Raw genomic sequence first — 18,772 nt, 5'->3', positions numbered from 1 at the left:
TTTTCTTTTACCTACCTGTATCCACATGAAATATGGACTCCACCATACAATGCTTAAAAAAAAAATTCTGAAAAAGAAGTAGTCCTACATGTACACCAGAGAGAGAGAGAGAGAGAGAGAGAGAGAGAGAGAGAGAGAGAGTGTGTGTGTGTGTGTGTGTGTGTGTGTGTGTGTGTGTGTGTTGTTTCACCAGTGATGTGTGAGCTTGGCAGGTTTCAGTGACCAAGTGAGCCTGCCCAATATATCCATATTCCCTAACTACAATTCAAGAGCTCATAAGGTTAGCTGGCAGCACTTGAAAACCCTCCCTAAATGTCTTTTTTCCTGTGAAGACACCAATCCACAAGCAGAGACAATGAAGCCCTTAAGCCTTATGTAACTAAGAAAACTACACAAACGGTAGTATTTCTTAAAAGTTCTACACTGCATAAGTTCTACATCCTGCCCCCTCGCACCTCTCCCCCTACCCATTTTATCTTTTTCCCAGAAAAAAAAAATGAATAGAAATCAGCCTCAAAGAACCTTCAAAATGGGAGGGGGGTGCGAAATCATTTCAGCATATTAATGAACAACAAGCACCAACAGCCCTCTCCCGGAGAAGTTTATTTTTATGCCAAATCTGCACAAGGAAAGCATTTCCAACCATACTGCATTATTTGGCCCAAAACCTTTTTTTCTACTCCCATATTGCTCTTCCACATGCAACAAAATACACAAAAAAGAAAAACAGAGTTTGAGAGAAGATGGGGTGCTAACCTGAAAAGGTATGGCAGGGAAGACCTTGAGCCCAGCCCACTTAGTAAAATTAGCACCCTCAGAATCTCAACCGAGCGACTGGGCCCAGCCCCACCCCTTCGGACTTTCATATGTTATTTGCATCCTGCCGGAGCAGAATACAGAGCTGACCACATAAGGCATGAATTAAATGCCCTGCCTGGAAATCCTTCATAATGAGTAGAACCAATGAGTTGGAAACAAACAATTTCATGCAACTTCTCATGGAAAGGATGGGGCTCCTGCCTTAGGAAACCACTCCTTAGGGCATTCTGTGATGGTCTGTGTTCTTCTTAAGTCATTGGGTTTCCTTCAGAAAAACAGATTCAGTCCTCCTTAGGACTTTTATTTTTAAGTAGAAGGCTCGGGTGAGGCGTGGTGGCTCACATCCGTAATCCCAAGGCGAGGGGATTGCTTGAGACCAGAGTTCATGACAAGCCTGGGCAACAGAGCCGGACATCATCTATACAAAAAAATTTAAAAATAACCAGGGCATGGAGGCACACACCTGTAGTCTAAGCTACTAGGGAGGCTAAGGTGGGAGGATTGCTTGAGCCTAGGAGTTGGAGGCAGCAATGAGCTATGATTGCACTGCTGCACTCCATCCTGGGTGACAGAGAGAGACTCCAACTCAAAAAATAGAAAGAATTGTAAAAATTAATAAATTTTAAAACATAAAATGGGAAGCTAAAGGGCCAGTATGAGAAGGGAAATCAATACCATCTTATGACAATAATTCCTTTTAAGCCAGTTCATTTTCCTTTCCCCCCATGTGATTGTATTTAGCCCTCATGGTAATCCCACAAAGTGGATAAGACCGGGATCATTACCCCATTTTGTAAATGAAGAAGCTGAGATTCTGAGATATCAAAGGCTATTGTTTGAGACTGCCTGGTGGCTGAGCTGGAACTCCGGGTCTAACCCATGTCATGCTTTGGCATTTGCAATAAAGCATAGCTGCATGAACAGCTATAGCAAAGCTATGGTTGTTACTTTATCAGATGAAAGCAAAATTATCTTCCCTCAGTGGGGAGGGCAGGAGTGGAGAGAGCTATTCTATCTACATGTGTAAGGAGTAACTGTGCACATATATTTTTAAAGCTTATTTCTTTTTAAATCGATCCCATAGGATATAATTTATAAATTTCCTTACGAAAGATGTAAGTGGAAAGATGTAAAATGTAAATCAATTATGTACTTGAGAATAATAAGCAGCTTCCTCTATCTTTCCATGTGCTAAGTCCTATTTATTCCCCAAGTAATGTTTGATTGAAAACGGAGACTTAAATTCTCCCAGTTGTCATGGGAAAGTCTAACTTGGCACGGTGGCTCACGCCTGTAATCCCAACACTTTGGGAGGCCGAGGCAGGCAGATCATGAGATCGGGAGATGGAGACCATCCTGGCTAACACGGTGAAACCCCGTCTCTACTAAAAAAATACAAAAAATTAGCTGGGTGTGGTGGCGGGTGCCTGTAGTCCCAGCTACTCGGGAGGCTGAAGCAGGAGAATGGCATGAACCTGGGAGATGGAACTTGCAATGAGCAGAGACCATGCGCCACTGTACTCCAGCCTGGGCGACAGAGCAAGACTCCATCTCAAAAAAAAAAAAAAAAAAAGTGATTATTGGCCAGGTGCGGTGCCTCACGCCTGTAATCCCAGCACTTTGGGAGGCTGAGGTGGGCAGATCACTTGAGGTCAGAGGTTCAAGACCAGCCTGGCCAACATGGTGAAACCCCATCTCTACTAAAAATACAAAAATTAGCCACATGTTGTGGCACATGCCTGTCATCCGAGCTACTCGGGAGGCTGAAGCAGGAGAATCGCTTGGACCTGGGAGGCAGAGGTTGCAGTGAGCCAAGATTGCACCACTGCACTCCAGCCTGGGCGACAGAGAGAGGCTCTGTCTCAAACAAACAACAAAAAAGTAATTATTAAAAATAAATGTTCCTGAGCCCCACTTCTAACCTGTGAACCAGAAAGAGGAAGAGGTCAGAATCTTTGTATTTAAATAAGCACTGCAGGGGATTCCTGAACATTTGCCAGCTGGAGAGCCAAGCATTTTAACCAATGTCCTCAGATTTGAGGAGTCTCCTCAACTGCTCCCTGAAAGGTGAGTGTGCAAATGGGGAGGACTTCAGACTCTATCTCTCTCCCTCTTTCTCTTGATTTTATCCCGGTTGTCAGTGGACCCCACTGGTGGTGATTTTATGGGCTAAGAACCCCTGTGGCCTATTGCTCTCTGCCGTGGAAGGGAGGGACGCAACCAAATATTGTTGCCTTAGTACCAGCCTACAGTCTAGGTGGTTCCCCCTGACACAAGCATTTTCACTAAATAAACTCTACCTGTTTGGGTCCTTGATGTTTAATTTGGTGAACTGGCAATGTAAGTTTCACTTACAAGCTACTCCTTTTAAGCTAAAACTAAAAATGCTTCACTTTACCTTTCCCTGTGTATGGTTTGGAAAGTTTGAGACAATCTCTCAATTTCTATCCGATTAGATAATGAAGTCTTCAAATAAAAGAATATTAATCCAGAATAATTCAATGCCACAGTTTATCAAACAACTAAATTATTCTTACATGATTCATAAAGACCTTTTTTACCCTCATAAATGGACCTCGGCCATGCAAGTTGTTGGAAGTGAAATCCGTTTCTCCTAGAGAGCTGGCCAGCATTCCTTTGCCTGGTCTGCCTCCATCTATTCCCAGACGTGTCTTTGTCTTTGACCTGTGGGACTGTGCCCTCGTTCTCCAAGGAGAGCCCATGCAAGGTCACACATCACATTCTTCAGATTCAGTCCCCAGGAATTGTTGCTTTTTCTAAGACTGATGGCCTTGCAGCACATGTGGGTCTTCACTTTGTGGATGTTCACTTTGCTTTCTCCTCTCTTGGCTCTCTTTCATCTGTCGCTGTTCTATCTCCCTCTTACTTTCTTTGGTGTGTCCTCAGCCTCTGGTGCTTTCTGAAAAAGCCCTGTTGCTTTCTGCTGCTGTGCTTGTCATTGCTGCTGTTGCTTTAGATGTTTCTCTTTGCCCTTACTCACTCCAAAATTAGGCTTCATTTTATTGTTCATAATGACTCTTAAGAGAGCTGTTAGTGAGGGCCAGGCCCTGGATTCATGCTTTGGTGCAGTGTAGCACAATGGTTATAGTCATCAGCTCTGGAGTCAAACAGCAGAGGTCAAAAGCCAGCTCTGACACATACAAGCCAGTTTTGTGTCCATGGGCTAGTTACCACCTTCCCCATGACTTAGTTTCCTCATCTATAAAAATGGAATAACAGTACTTACATCATAAGGCTGTTGGGAGGATTGAATAAAAATATAAAAACTTCCTCATGTCTTTCCATCTCTACATCTAAATAACTGCACAGTGGAGAGGGCTGTCCACTTCCCCAAAGTAACTCCATGAACTGACTTTCTGACAGTAGCTCCAGAAATACAGTATCCCCACCCCAGCAGCAGACCCTGGGGGAGGGGGAAGGCTTGGGGCTAGTAAAAGTGATGCCTGGTCATGTCTGTCCTGGCATTCCCTGACTGTAGCAAAATAGCTTATTCCTAAGGATACCACGAGACTAGGCTACAGGTCTATTGATCCTCTCTTCCTTTTAACTCTTTATTGCTCACTTTTCAGGCTTAAAGTAACTCTCAGAGCTCTTCTTCCTCCTCCTTCCCCTTTCAGAATTTTCCTTTTTATTGTGCTGTTCATTAGGTTTATCAGGTTTTCCCAGCTTGCTAGCTACACATCATCGTACCAAATTACGTATTTTAAAACTTTCCATACAAAATTAAGCAAAATAGTCCCTTATAATAAAAGCCACCAAAAATCTTTTAGTAAAGCTTTATTAGTGTGATATTATCAGACCCTCCATATAAAGAGGTAGCTATTTATTATCCTAAATCCCTGGCCATTCCAAGTGCAAAACTACCAACAGACACCTGTGCTTGCAGCATAGACACCTCAATAAATAGCACAATGAAGAAGTCTTAATGTTACCAGAAATCTTTTACAATGACAAATATCAAACAGATTACTGGCTGGACCTCATTGGAAATTTGAGGATGCTAATCACTCATTCATTCCCCTCTTAGTTTTTAATAATTGAGGAGGTGATGAGGAACCTGATGAAGATATGAAGTATTATTTCCAGCTAGAGAGTACCCAGTGATCTAAAACACAGGCTTCTGGAATATGTTGATGGACACAACATAGCTTTGGCCCGAACCCAAAGAGAAGTTTCCACCTACTTCTCTCTAAATTTTAACCTTGAGAACTGCCCATGGAAACAGATGGATCTAGAGCATATTCATTTATTAAACAATTATTTGTATACCCACTATGTGCCATGCACTATTCTAGGCACCAGGGATACAGCAGTAAGCAAAACAGACAAAAACTACCTGCACTTATGAAGCAAAGCAAATTATGTAGTTTGCTAAAAAGTAGTAAGAGCAATAAAGAAAAATTAAGCAAGATAAGAGATAGGTCACAAGAAGTGGAGGTCAAGGAAGGTCTCAACAGGAATGTGATGTTTAGGAAAAGACACAAAGGAGATAAGGTGTGAATCATGCAGATACCTGAAAGAAGAGTGCTCCAGGCACAGAGAAAAGCAATTGCAAAAGTCCTGAGGTGAGCACATGCCTGAGTGTTCAAGGAACAGCAAGAGGCCAGTGTGCCTACAATGAAGTGAGTACATGTGTGCATGGAGGGAGAGAGAGAGTATTAAGAGAGGAGGTTAGAGGTGGCAGAGGAACAGTTCATGGGGGCCTTTCAAGCCTTGTCAGAACCAACGCTTTTCCTCTGAGTGGAACACAGAACTGCTGGCAGGTTTTGAGCAGAAGAATAACATGACCTGACTCTAGTGCTAAATCCAGGACTCTGGCTGCCTTGTGAGGACAGAGGCAGACAGGTCAGATAGGAGGCTATTAAAATAATCCAGGGATGATCGTGGGTACATTTGTGATGGCCGCAACTGGAGATGGAAGAAATGGTCAAATTCTGGTAATGTCCTAACGGTAGAACCATCAGAATTTCATGATTCATTGGAAGTGGGCAGTGAAAGAAAGTAAAGAGTCAAAATTGACCCCAAGATTGGGGGCTTGAGCAGCAAGAGAGATGGGCTCAGCTTTGCTGAGGAGGTCAGGGAGAAAGACCAGTGTTGGGTTTCACAAGCTTGGGATGTCTATCAGATATCCATGGGGAGAAGTCAAGAAAGATATTCAAGCCTGGAGTCCAAGGGAGAGGTTCAGGTTGGAGGGAGAAATGTGACGGCCATCAGCGTACTCATGGTACTTAAAGGCTGGATGGCATCACCATGAGAGAGGGTGTAGCTAAAGAAGAGAAGAAGGGCAAGGACGGAAGGCCGGGGCATGCCAGCATTTAAAAATCAGGAAGAGGAGGAGCCACCAGAAAAGACTGAGGAACAGCGGCCAGGAAGGTAGAAGGAAAGTAAGGGTTCCAGAAAGCTAAGTAAAGAAAGCATCTTGAAGAGAGGGGAGTGCAAATGCTGCTGATAGGTGGATGGGCCCAATAAAATGAGGACTTTGAATGAGTCATTGGATTCAGCAATGTGGAGGTCACTGGTCATTCAACAATGTGTCCACTGAAACCTGGACAAGTTTCAGTGAGGCAGCAGCCTGATTGGAGGCGTTGTAAGGCAGAAAAGGAGGGGAGAGACCCTTGCTACTCAACATGGGGTCCTCATACCAGCACCATCTGCATCATCTGGGAGCTTCTTAGAAATGCTGCACCTCAAGCTCAGTTCCAGACCTACTGAATCAGAAGCAGCATTTTAACAAGATGCCCAGGGGATTCATATGGGTACTAAAATTGGAAAAGCCTTGGTAGAGATTTCCCTTCATTGTAAAGAGAAGAGCAATAGGACAGTAGCTGAAGGAAGAGATGGGGTAAAGAGAGGTTTTTGTTGTTGTTCTGTTTGTGTTTAAAGATAAGGGAGAAAGTAGTATGTTTATAAGTGTCCCCCAAGCAGGCAGCCTGCTTGACAGTTCTATCCCCATCAGGACACAAAAAGGTAAGATCCAGGCTCAGAAATACTTCTTCAACATCACGGTCCCACTCTGTGGCCAAGTGAGTCTCAGATTTCCCATCCTAGGTTAATTGCTACCCCCGTTCTTCTGTCCCAAGGAAAAGCAGCAGAAACTGCTCTTTCAAGGACTGAGTCCAGTTGAGAACATCACAGCTCAGCTTAGTAGAAGTTGTTACTCCCTTTTCTTCCAGGTTTGGAGGGTGGCCGAGCCTTCTTCAATGCCGTCAAGGAGGGAGACACCGTGATATTTGCCAGTGACGACGAACAAGACCGCATCCTGTGGGTCCAGGCCATGTACCGGGCCACGGGGCAGTCACACAAGCCTGTGCCCCCGACCCAAGTCCAGAAACTCAACGCCAAGGGAGGAAATGTGCCTCAGCTGGATGCCCCTATCTCTCAATTTTGTAAGTAAATATGCCATTTTACAAAAATAGCTCAGTAAAGTAAACCTTCCAAAGTTGAATTAGAAAACCTAGTTGCTTTTGTATTTAAAATTTCTAAAATCATGTTTCCTGAAAACATATAGTGAATTCAGGGGAAAAGTTGGGACAAATGTTAGATGAAAGTAATTTTAAAGTGCAATACTTGACCTTCTCCCACAAGGACTAAATGAAGGAAAGTGTATTTTAGGTGAATTTTTATCTCTGTTTTGGTGAGAGTACAGAATTCACAGCCAAACATGTATTTGTTTGAGTCCTTCAAATATAGTAGATTATGTATGTCCTTGCTTCATTTCTTCCTATTAAAAGTAATTTAAAAATAGGGTTGATTTGAAATCAACTTAAATCTGCAATTTAGAACCATTTAAAAATAAATGATGACATTATCACATGCAGTGGAAAAAAAAAAAAAAAAAACCACAAAACATGGTACCTAAAATCCCATTCCGAGCTAAAATACCAGAGACCCAAAAATGAGACTGTCTCCTTAAACAGCCCCAGTTCATATTCAAGTTTTTTCTCCTCTTACCTCTGCGTACATTTAATTTCTTGTCCCTTTTCCATGTCTTCTTGCTACCTAAAATGGCTTTTATCTATCAATACTTCTGATACACAGGGTGAGGTGAAAGCCAGTACATGTTTGGAAATATTTATTAAAACAAAGAAAATGGAGATATAAAGTAATTCATTTTTGTTCCAAACATTCATTCTAAATAGAGTCTTTTGCTTTACCCTGAATATCAAGTCAATTAGAGATAACACGGGTACAAGTAATTTTTAGCAATAATCATGATGATTTATTACTTTAGTATGGAACTCACTCATTCATTCTAGGTCATTGAGCAACTGTCTAGAAATCAGACATGTTAATGAGAGGGACAGACAAGGTACCAGCTCTTATAATACCTGCATTCCAATGGGGAGGCCTAGATAGTAAACAAGTGAACAGATAAATAAGAGAGCTTCAGACACTGGTAAATACCATGAAGAATGTCATTTAGTGGTGACTGAGTGAGAAGGAGAGACATTAGACAATCAAAGAAGTTTTCCCTGAGTTTCAGTTCAGATGATAGGTAGTCAGCCCCACAAATATTTGAGGAAAGAGAATTGAAGCTGAAGGAAAAGCAAATGCAAATGCAGAGACTTAACCTCTAACACAGTGCTTGCACGATCTCTCCTCTGTTGCTCTTAAACAGAATATGAAAGTGGGTGGAATAATTTTGCAACTATAACTACTAAATAGAGGTAAGCTTGCATTTCGGTGAATTCTACTGCCATGTCCATTTCTGTCCAACAAGACTATATTCTTACATCTTGCAACACCCTTGTTGATCAGGAAATGCAACTTCTTTTGGATCGCAAATTCTATTTATCGGATGCTCCCAGGAATTCCTGTCCAGTACTGATGGTGATGCATGCCCTTGTGGAACAGTGTAAATAATCATATAATTGCTGTGAGTTTCCACACAGAAAATCATGAAAGAATAACAAAGATTGGGGTAAGACTTGAGGGAAAAGGAGTAGCGTTCTGCCCACACCTACCACCAAGTTCTCCACTGTTGTATTCTCTAACATCTTCCTGCATTTAGGTTTACTTGAGAGCAGTAAAGAGAGTAATAGTTATTACTTGAGATAAATCATACCCAGTATTTGTTTAATTGTTGTGTTTTTAAAAAAAAAAAAGTAAGACAAAAATCCCTCCTTTCACCTTGCCCAACATGCTCCTTTGTAACACATTTGGAAACAGCACATCCTATCATAACCTCTTGAAAAGGAATTACCTGTGTATCAGAAAAAAATTCTAACTATAATCACCATTCAAATCAACCTCATAAAGCATGTATCTCAGGTGATATTTGGAAAATACTGGTCTTATTTCCAAATAATCTTCATTTCTTCTAAAGTCATTTCACCCTACATTCAGTGTCTCTGTTCTATCATCTGCCCAGATTAAGAAACTGCTACATAGTTTGCTATTGACCCCACTTTTTCCTCACCAGTATAAGACGAAGGACATTCAGGAGTAAAATTAGAGACAAGACACTGATTAAGAAAGAAAACCTGTGATGGAAGGTGCTGAAGAAGAGATGTCTCTTCATGGAAATGCATGGGGGCTCTTGATGTAGATTTCTCTCTGTGGATAGGATTCATTTAGTTGTGAAATTAGAATGCCAGTTGTTAGGCATCAGCAGAAAGATTCAATGGAATACACACAGCTTGATGTGTATCACTACTCTAGTTGAAATAAGGAACTTTTATTAAATGGAGCATCCGAAGCAAACTCCTAAGAGTTAGAATTTGGGGGGGTAAATGATATCATCCCTAGGGAATATGTAAAGTAGGTTGAGAGATGAGTGAGAAAGCCAGATCATGCATGCCTCTGGGATTTATCAGTACCTGGTGGTAGATCTACCTTCTTCTGTACTGTCTCCTTTATTACTGCCTAGGAATGGGAGTTCTCCAGAGAGCATGAGGCCCTGCTACATCTACCAGGTTCTAAAAGAACAAGCCACTACAGTCAGCTGTGGAGACTGTGTAATACAGGAAACACCTTGCACATACACAAAAATGTGAATGCACCCATTGAGTTCTGCAGTGCCCAATCTGCTCAACTGTACACAGTGGCCATGTAATAAATGGCAGCCCTCACCCAGAACTTCAGTCCAATAGTGTGGATCCCAGTCATCCCATGGTTACTTTATTATCCCTGCAACAGAGCCTCAATACTGCTCCAAATTCTATCTATTGCTAGTTTAAGCACTTAATAAAAACTGCAGCCAGAGTACCAGCCAGTGTGGCTTCTGTTCCTATAATTTACAAGCCAGCAGAGACAACCAGTTAGGATTTAATCAACCCAACCTTTATGCCTGAGCATCTGCAAAAAGATCAAGAAAGGAACCAGGAATTTTACATTCCATGGTATCATTGGGTAGTTATGCACAGCAACCAAAAGGGAAAAAAGTGGCTAAATATGAGGGAATACAGTCTTCCCTCAGTAACCATGGGAAATTGGTTCCAGGATCCCCTGTAGAAACCAAAATCCATGAATTTTCAAGTCCGTTTTTTAAAATGGCATGGTATTTTCATATAACTTATAAACGTCCTCCCATATAATTTGAAACATCTCTAGATTACTTATAATACTGGATACAATGCAAATGCTCTATAAGTAGTTATTACACTGTGGTGTTCAGGGAATAATGACCAAAAAAAAGTCTGTACATGTTCAGTACGGATGTAATTTTTTTCTGAATATTTTCAATCCACCGCTGGTTGAATCCATGGATGCAGAACCCATGGATACTGGAGAGCTGACTGTATATCATAATTATTAGTGGAGTCTGCCATAGAAGGTCATAATTACTTCACAGCTTCTGTAATTTGTAAAATTCGAACCGTCACTACTAAATAGATCAAGCCTTACGCATGGGTAACTCAGTCAAACCCACAGTGTTGATTCATACTTACGGTAACCAACTCATCCTAGTTTGCTCAGGACGTCTCTCCTTTTAGCACTGAAAATCCTGTGTCCCAGGAAACCCCTCAATCCTGAGCAAAGCAGGACGGATTGGTCACCAGGTACTACCAAGCAAGAAAGATGAAAAACAGTCATAACATAGTTGTAAAGAGCAAATTTTCATTCTTCACTTACATTTGGTTGCCAATCTATACATTGATTTATTTTAATCGAGTCACATCACAAAAATTAAGTCAATCACAGATTCTCTAGCTAACAAAAAATGTAAAAAAGAAAAATCAAGTATTGCATTTTAAAAAGGTTTCCTTGACTGCCAAAAAGGTAAGGGTCATTGTTAAGTACTGAACTCTGCACACATCTCATTAAATCTTATTTTTGAATATTTGTTCAAAGTACTTGCCATTCTTGCTAGTGAATAATTTGTAAGAACAACAGTCTTTCAGTGACTTAACTCTATAATCACTTTATTAGTATTTACAAGACAAAAGGAAGCTACATAGAAATGGAAAACTACATAGAGAAGGGAAGCAATATAGAAATATTTTTGGGGTAGAGAAAAATAAACACTCCAGTCTTGTCATGTCGCTGTCTGTTTAAGGGAAACTTAAGAATGGACCATTTTTATAGTTTGGAAAACTTGGGAGTAATTGTGAGTTTATTTGGGTCTTTCTAAATTAAGTTTAACAGTTTTTATTTTTTGCAATTTCAAAAGCTCAATTTTAAAATGAAAAGACACATCGAGAAGAGTGGAGTGGGGTATTTATGTGGAATTGTAAAAACTGAAAAAATAGATCCTGCTATTCATTAGTTTGTGTGTGACTCTACAGAGATTTTTGGGAGGGTTTCACCAACCTTTAACACTTTTTTGTTCTTTTGTAGTTTTTTTGTGTGTGTCATTGTTGATTTATTTTTTTCTTTTTTGTTAAAATTTAACAAAATTAAGTCAGTAACTAGCTATACAATGCTTTTAAACAAATACTTGCAATTCTCCAATTTTTAAGGCCAATGCTTCTTACGTTGGAAACGATGTCCAAATCTGTAGTTGAGTGTTCCACGATTTACTATGCCGCGTGGCCTCTCGTTGAGATACCTTATCCCCTGTCCATTATGTGTTAGTGGAACAGTAAAAATTAGTACCTCAGTTCTCATTTGGATTAGGGTGGGTTGGGGGGAAGAGGGTATTTTAAGCTTTGACATTTGGTCAATGGTTATTTAATATATCACTTGCAATGAGTCATTTTAATGTCTGTTTCTCAACTAATAACTGTTAATCCCATCATAGAACCCCAAAGTTGGGTATTTTTGAGAATTGTTCTATTTTTTGCTACCACCTGAACGTCTTCAACAGTTAGGGGGATTTGGGTTACTGTTGGTTTGGGGGAGGTTGATTTTGTTTTTTGTTTTGTTTTGTTTAAGTTTTCTTGTTCAATCTTTGCTCGAACCCAAGAACTTAGGCTGCTAGGTTAGAACTCCTGTCTGCTTTCCTGAGCCTTGTTGCTAGTCTTTATGTTATTCTGGTTTGTTCCTTCTTACCCTGCTAACTTCTAGCTGGACTGAAGGGTAAGTGCTCCCCTATAGCTAGCACAGCTCAGATAATCAGACTAGATTATCTGACACCTGCAATGTGCTTCCCTCCCCCCTTAAATCTTCCTCATGTCTAGACTTTGTAGTACAACTTTTCATGTTATTTTCCTGACCTTAGGTTTGAAATGTAAGCTTCCATACTGAAACTAGGATGCATGTGATGTGTGCATAATTGCCTCCTCTCCTTGGCTTTCATATTGGCATCAAATGATCCTCTGAGTAAAGCCAACCATTAACATCTAATTTTTTGTTCATTCCAAGAATATTAATTAACATCACAACAAAATGGCAAATAATACCTTTGTTTCATGGAATTCACAGCTACCTGACTGCTTAATGCCTGAAAACAGATCATTTTGCACTCTGATAATGTGCTGTTGTTGTTGTTGTTGTTTTTCCTTTCCCATTCCAAAGATTCGAATGGTCAGAGTACCAATGGTGTGGTAACCATGGATACTTTAAAAAATAAGTGGGGTAGGAAACCCAGAGATGTTAACTGAGCAAGACTGGAAGAAATTGCAAAATACAATTAAGAAAGCAAATGCATTATTTGAACACTAAAGAATTCATTCTACCTGGCTTAAGGGTGTGCTCTAATGTAAGATCCAATAGAGGATTAATTTGGAAAGGAGAGCTACAATACATGGAACTACCACACACAAAAACAGGAAATTAAGGACATGACTGAATCCATGTCGCTCATTTACAAATGCTTTGGATTCACAGTCTTACAATGCCAAGGAGGGTTTGAACCTCTGGTCTCAAATGTCATTCTGCTACTCCCCCAAGAACAATGACAACAATAACTTTTCTGACATCATTTGTATTTGTATTAATTTTTCTAAAAATGCCCATGTAAGAGAAAAAGGAAACTTAAAAACTTTAGAAAAATCTTTCTCTTCACTATTTGAGTTATTAATAAAAAAGAACACACACTTCCTTAATTTACGTAGGAAAAAGCTATCAACCAAAAATGTGTTGAGGAAAGATTTGGCATGAGAGGGAGTTAGAAAAATTGGTCAAGAGAGCAGGCAACTATGTATTTGAGTATTCTGAATGCCAATTTAGAAGAACTAGGTCATATCATTTCTCCTGACCATTTAATAATAGCCTTTTCTTCAAATTCTTTTTGTTTCCTTCTTTAATTTGCTTTTTCCTCCCTTTCTTTTTTCTTTTATTTTGCATAAATGTACCCCTGGCTAGCAGACAGACTTTTTTCACCACTTCAAGCAGATACTTAATTTAACTTTACTTTCCCTGAATGTCTGATGAGGCATTTTAAAAGGTTTCTCATAGAATGTAAACTTAGCGGGAATTTAGGATTTTGCTATAGTTTTTTTAAAGAATGAAAGAAAGGATGGATGAATAGATGACTGAATGGATTCTGTTCTAAACAAATATACATGTATTTTGCACAACAACGCATTGCTATCCTAGTGGATTTTTAAACAGTTGTTTGCTTTAATTCCTTTCTATAGTTTTATCTCATAAAATTTGCTATATCTTCTTATATTGTCAACTTGCAGTTGCTATGTTGCAGTAATGCAATATCAAATAATTAATTCAATATTAATGTAATTTGGATGACCCAAAACCATACTGTAAATCATGTCCCTTTTCATTGTAAGAGTAAATCACTTTTTAAAAGAATAGATTCCCACAATCAGGTCTAAAATTTTCCAAACACCATGATTTGATCTAAACAGACCATATTAAATGAAGGTTTACCTCACTGTTAACTACTTCAGACATATTTAACATATTATTCACTAGTTAATTAATTGAGTATTTTCATGCCATACAGTGATTTCTAGTAAGATTATTAATCAGGTATAGACAATTTATTTTTGCTCCTGTTAGAGTGAATGTAAAAACATCGAGTACTCTGTAAGTTAATATAACTACAGCAGGGAAAAACTAAAATCATTTATTTATTTTGCTTGAGATCACTGACAAAATCTCTGTTATGATTTTTACTCAAAGCAATTGTCTGACAATTATAGAAATTAACATTGAAATAAACATCACACACTTATCCTTTTGGGGATATTGCCATAGTAGTTTTAAATTCAAGATTTCTGCATGATGCAATGTGAGCCTTGAGAGCTTCCAAAGAAACCATCCTCTCTTGGCCATTCGTATTACCCCAGTTTAGCTGAAGGGACCACGAAGCAATTAAGTTGTTTCTCAATTAAGTGGTCCATTTGTGCCTCTGGGCAGCAGGCACGTGAGGACCAGTCTTTTGCTTGCTGTGCAGAGCTCAGGCAGGGCACAACATCCCCTGGTTACTTGAGTATTCCAAGAAAAGCTCTTCTAGAAAAATCCATAAACAACCAGCTGCCATCAATCATTGTCATTTCTTTATTTCATGTCTTCTGATGAGGCTGACTACTGTCATTGTTCGTTATTGTCCAAACCATACATTCCCTCTTGTACTGTCAAGCAGATATGACAAGCACACATTTTCCATATAAGAGAGATACAAAGTCACCTTTTAATTTGCAGTTTGGGTTCACAGATGACTTTAGAGTTGCATTAGCTATTCTCTTGCCTCTAGCATCCATCAGGAGTAGCAACAGCCATAACTGTGCTCTAAATTTCAATGTTAAAAGAGCTACCTCTAGCTTATTACAAAAGGGATTCATGAGAGAGAAGAGCCTCTTTCAGACAATTTGTTAATAATATAATCATAATTATTTTCAACAGTGAATTTTTCACTAGCCCTGAAAAATTTCCAAAATGTAATATTACAAAATAAAAAGGTAGATTTGACCTTCTACCTTCAATCCCTAAGCTGTTGGAATAATAGGAAAATTTCAATAAAATGAAAATTTGAAAACTATATTATTCTTCCTGGAAAATTACAGTTATTTGCTAGACATTATTGCAAGCCTATCTAAGAATATATATGTTAGAAGCAAGATCACATCAAGTATGCTTGATATTGAGATAATAGATCATGAAAAATAGTATATGGGTTTTCATTTGTAAGGGAGGAAAAAAGGAAAAGTCTATCAAACATGAAATGAACCCAAATATCAAGATCAAAGAACAACATAAATGACAGAGTAGTCAATTAGGGACCATATCACTTGAATTTTAATAAAGTAGATTAAATGAGATGAGACTATAAAACCCACATAATAGTATCACTTTAGGAACCAGTGTTTTCCCAACATTCCTTAAATGTCAAGTCAAAATTGTTTCCAAGCAAACTTGGGGCAAGGTTTAGACTAGTTTCTGCTTGAAAGTGCACCTGCTCTCCATAAGTCTGTATGTTCATCACCTGCATCTGTGTCATGGATACCATTGACAGTTCTTGAAGTTTCTTAATGTAGGTACCAATATCAGCGTTATCCAACCAAGCTTAGTTTGAAGTCAGTCTCCTATGCCCATGTCATAAAGGACTAAAAAATCCTTATGCAAGTAAACCCCCGAAGTGAAACAGGTAGCAATGTTTGCAAGGTGTGTTGAATTATGCCCTAGCTGCAGAGCCTATAAAATCACATAGCTCACTCTCAGTACATCAGTACATCTGGAGCCCTTGAAGACCAAGCAGGACGTAGGAACTACTTCCTAAGGCTAGGTCTGACAAAGGTAAAGATGATTGAAATTGGTTCTTAAAATGTCAATCTTTGATTTCTAGAAAAATACAGCTAACGAAAAAGAGCATTAGGATGCATCTCCCGAAGCAAGAGATCATCCAAACATCACTGGGGTTTTAAGCAGCCACTTTACCCTCCTAATTCCTTTTTGCTTAACCTGATGTTCACATTCGTTTTTATTCTCTTGACACATGCCAAATATTGGCAAAGGAAGTGATCCCAGCATGTCCTGAATTCAGGAATTGACTCTTTCATACTTCTTGCTCTGGGCTGTTTTCCCTCTGCTAATGTCAACATTGGAGTTTTCTTTTGCTTTAATCAACCAATTCCAACTGTTTGTACAGGGAAAAATGGAGTTGCAAGAGCATTTTTTTTTATGTTTGACACTGTGGAAGAACAGACCGGGACAGTGCAAGAATGACTGTATGGTGTTGCTTGGGAAGCGCCCACAAGTTCTTTGAAACAGAATTTGGAACAGCTGGACCACTGCAGTGTTTTATTTTAAAATAGACAACATATGTAATGCATATGGTCCTAGACATGTATGGAGACACAGGCAGACAATCTGAATGGTATCCAAAGACACCTGCACCTAGAATTCTGTTTCCTTCTATAAGATTTTTTTCCCCTAAGAGCACATGTTCCTACTTTTGGATTTGCAAGATACCATCTGAATCCCCATGTGTGTGACTCCTTAATAAAGTCAATGAGAAGTTTCCTGGGATGAAGGTGTCAGAGTAAGTCAGTTAATAACCCCTCCTGAGGACCTGGCTCCTCTAAGAGCTGGCAGGGGAAATAACAGATTAGAAACTTGCCCTCATGGAACATGCTATCTACCAAGGGGTTCAATTTTATGTATGTGTCTTGACCACAGAGAAATTGGAAAATAACCCAGTGAAAACACAGAGACAGTATGTAGGAATTGGTTATACAGGGGCAGAAAAGAATTAAAGCAGAGAGATAGGGAAGGACTCCCAGCTTCCTAGAAATGATAAGGTTTAAGAAGCAAAGAAGGAATAGAACGTTAGCTATAAATGCAGAGATATCCTTGGCTCACTAACAACTTGAAACAAACTGGCTTTTCAAACACTAAAGATCCTGCTTGTTTACTCCTCGCTAATGTTTATCGAGCCCTTAATATATGCCAGGGCCCTAGGTACTTTCCAGGTGCTTCTCTTCAGATCCTCTCAACAGTCCTCTGAGGGTAGACTTGAATTTTACCTTCAATTTACAAATGAGGCCAAGGAGGCCCGGAGGCATTAAGCAACCTGCCTCGTATCACATACATAGTGGTGGCAGAGCTAGTCTCAAATCTAATCTTTGTGACCCGCCTATGCCCAGCCACTTAACCACTTGCTTTGCTAGCTCCCACTAAATAAGCTGTTTCCAATCAATGTAGTATATAAATATTCCATAAAATCAAGAAAGAAAAATATTTGTTAATAGAGTGAATTTCTGTATTTATTCTGATAAGATAAATTCTGATTTTAACAAATTTGTACTTAGTGCCTACTATGTGCCAGGTACTGTTCTAGGGCTGGGAATGTGGCAAAAACAAAAAATATGAAAACCCATGCTTGGATGAGCTTAAACATCAGATTATTTTCATTAGCACCTTGAAACAGCACTCCCGGCTTACTCCTCCTCCTTTTTTTAATAACATAATAAGCTCAGTAAATATAATAAACTCAATGAAACTCAAAGATTTTGTGGGAGCCAGCCACCCTTGTAAGCGCTCTTGAGTTGTTGGAACCATTAGAATAATGAGCCCAATTTTGAGTAAACGATAATTTGGGGAAAGTAAAATCCAGAGGCTGCTCGCTTTACTTGCTGGAAATTCCCACTGCATTAAGCTCCATTCCACACATAGTGCGCAAGGGATCTAAGGATCATTACGTTACAGCCTATGACAGCAGGAAGGGAACTGAAAATTCAGCTCCTTTTACACACAAGGAAACTGATGCTCAGAGAGATAAACAATTCAGCCAGCATCCTACAGTTATTTAAAAACAGAGCTCAAGGCCGGGCGCGGTGGCTCAAGCCTGTAATCCCAGCACTTTGGGAGGCCGAGACGGGCGGATCACGAGGTCAGGAGTTCGAGACCATCCTGGCTAACACGGTGAAACCCCGTCTCTACTAAAAAATACAAAAAACTAGCCGGGCGAGGTGGCGGGCGCCTGTAGGCCCGGCTACTCGGGAGGCTGAGGCAGGAGAATGGCGTAAAAACCCGGGAGGCAGAGCTTGCAGTGAGCTGAGATCCGGCCACTGCACTCCAGCCTGGGCGACACAGCGAGACTCCGTCTCAAAAAAAAAAAAAAAAAAAAAAACAGAGCTCAAATTAAAATCCAGACCTCCTAAATCCAGTCCTAGGCTCATGCTACAAGTGGATGGGGAGAAAGAGGAGAGAAAGGAAGAAGGGAAAAGGAAGTTTTGTTTCGACATGGTTACTTTTTTGAAAACGAAAGCAGACTGATTTTAGGCTTTTCTGTAAGCTTGCTTTAAAATGTTAGTAAAAAACGAAATTGTTAGTTAGACTTACTCTTAGCCTAGAATTAGCACCACAAAGCCGCATTCATTGAGCCATTGTGATGGACTGGGGGGTGGGGAGTGGGTCTGAATCCAGGTCTCCATAGAGGAGCCAAGTCGCCTTTTCAGATCCATTTCCTGAGTGGCCAGCAAAGCGAAATAGGTCATCAGCAAAGTTTTCAAGAGTTTCAACAAACAAACAAAGAGTAAGAGACTTGAAACATGTGCCATATTTTTTTAACAGCTACAAAAGAGCCCCCTTCTCTCTAAGCTAAATGACCAGTTGTACCATCATAATTGAAGGCAATAAAATAGCC

At 39.8% G+C, this 18,772-nt stretch overlaps 1 protein-coding gene across 17 annotated transcripts in view; it reads left to right on the top strand.

The window, feature by feature from the left end:
• CADPS (calcium dependent secretion activator) overlaps positions 1-18,772 on the top strand; it is a 489,813-nt gene that overhangs the window by 327,617 nt on the left and 143,424 nt on the right. For 16 of the 17 annotated variants that reach the window (XM_045385957.2, XM_045385961.2, XM_045385964.3 and 13 more), the window contains exon 11: positions 7,014-7,226. In XM_045385957.2, the coding sequence (XP_045241892.1) occupies positions 7,014-7,226 (213 nt within the window). Of the gene's footprint in view, positions 1-7,013; positions 7,227-12,288; positions 12,417-18,772 lie in introns of those variants that run through there. The other variant, XM_074032609.1, reaches the window with a different exon arrangement.

The sequence above is a fragment of the Macaca fascicularis genome, chromosome 2 (genome assembly GCF_037993035.2).
Source record: "Macaca fascicularis isolate 582-1 chromosome 2, T2T-MFA8v1.1".
NCBI lineage: Eukaryota > Metazoa > Chordata > Mammalia > Primates > Cercopithecidae > Macaca > Macaca fascicularis.
The sequence above is the reverse complement of the archived record's forward strand: the minus strand, read 5'-3'. Positions and strand labels throughout refer to the sequence as shown.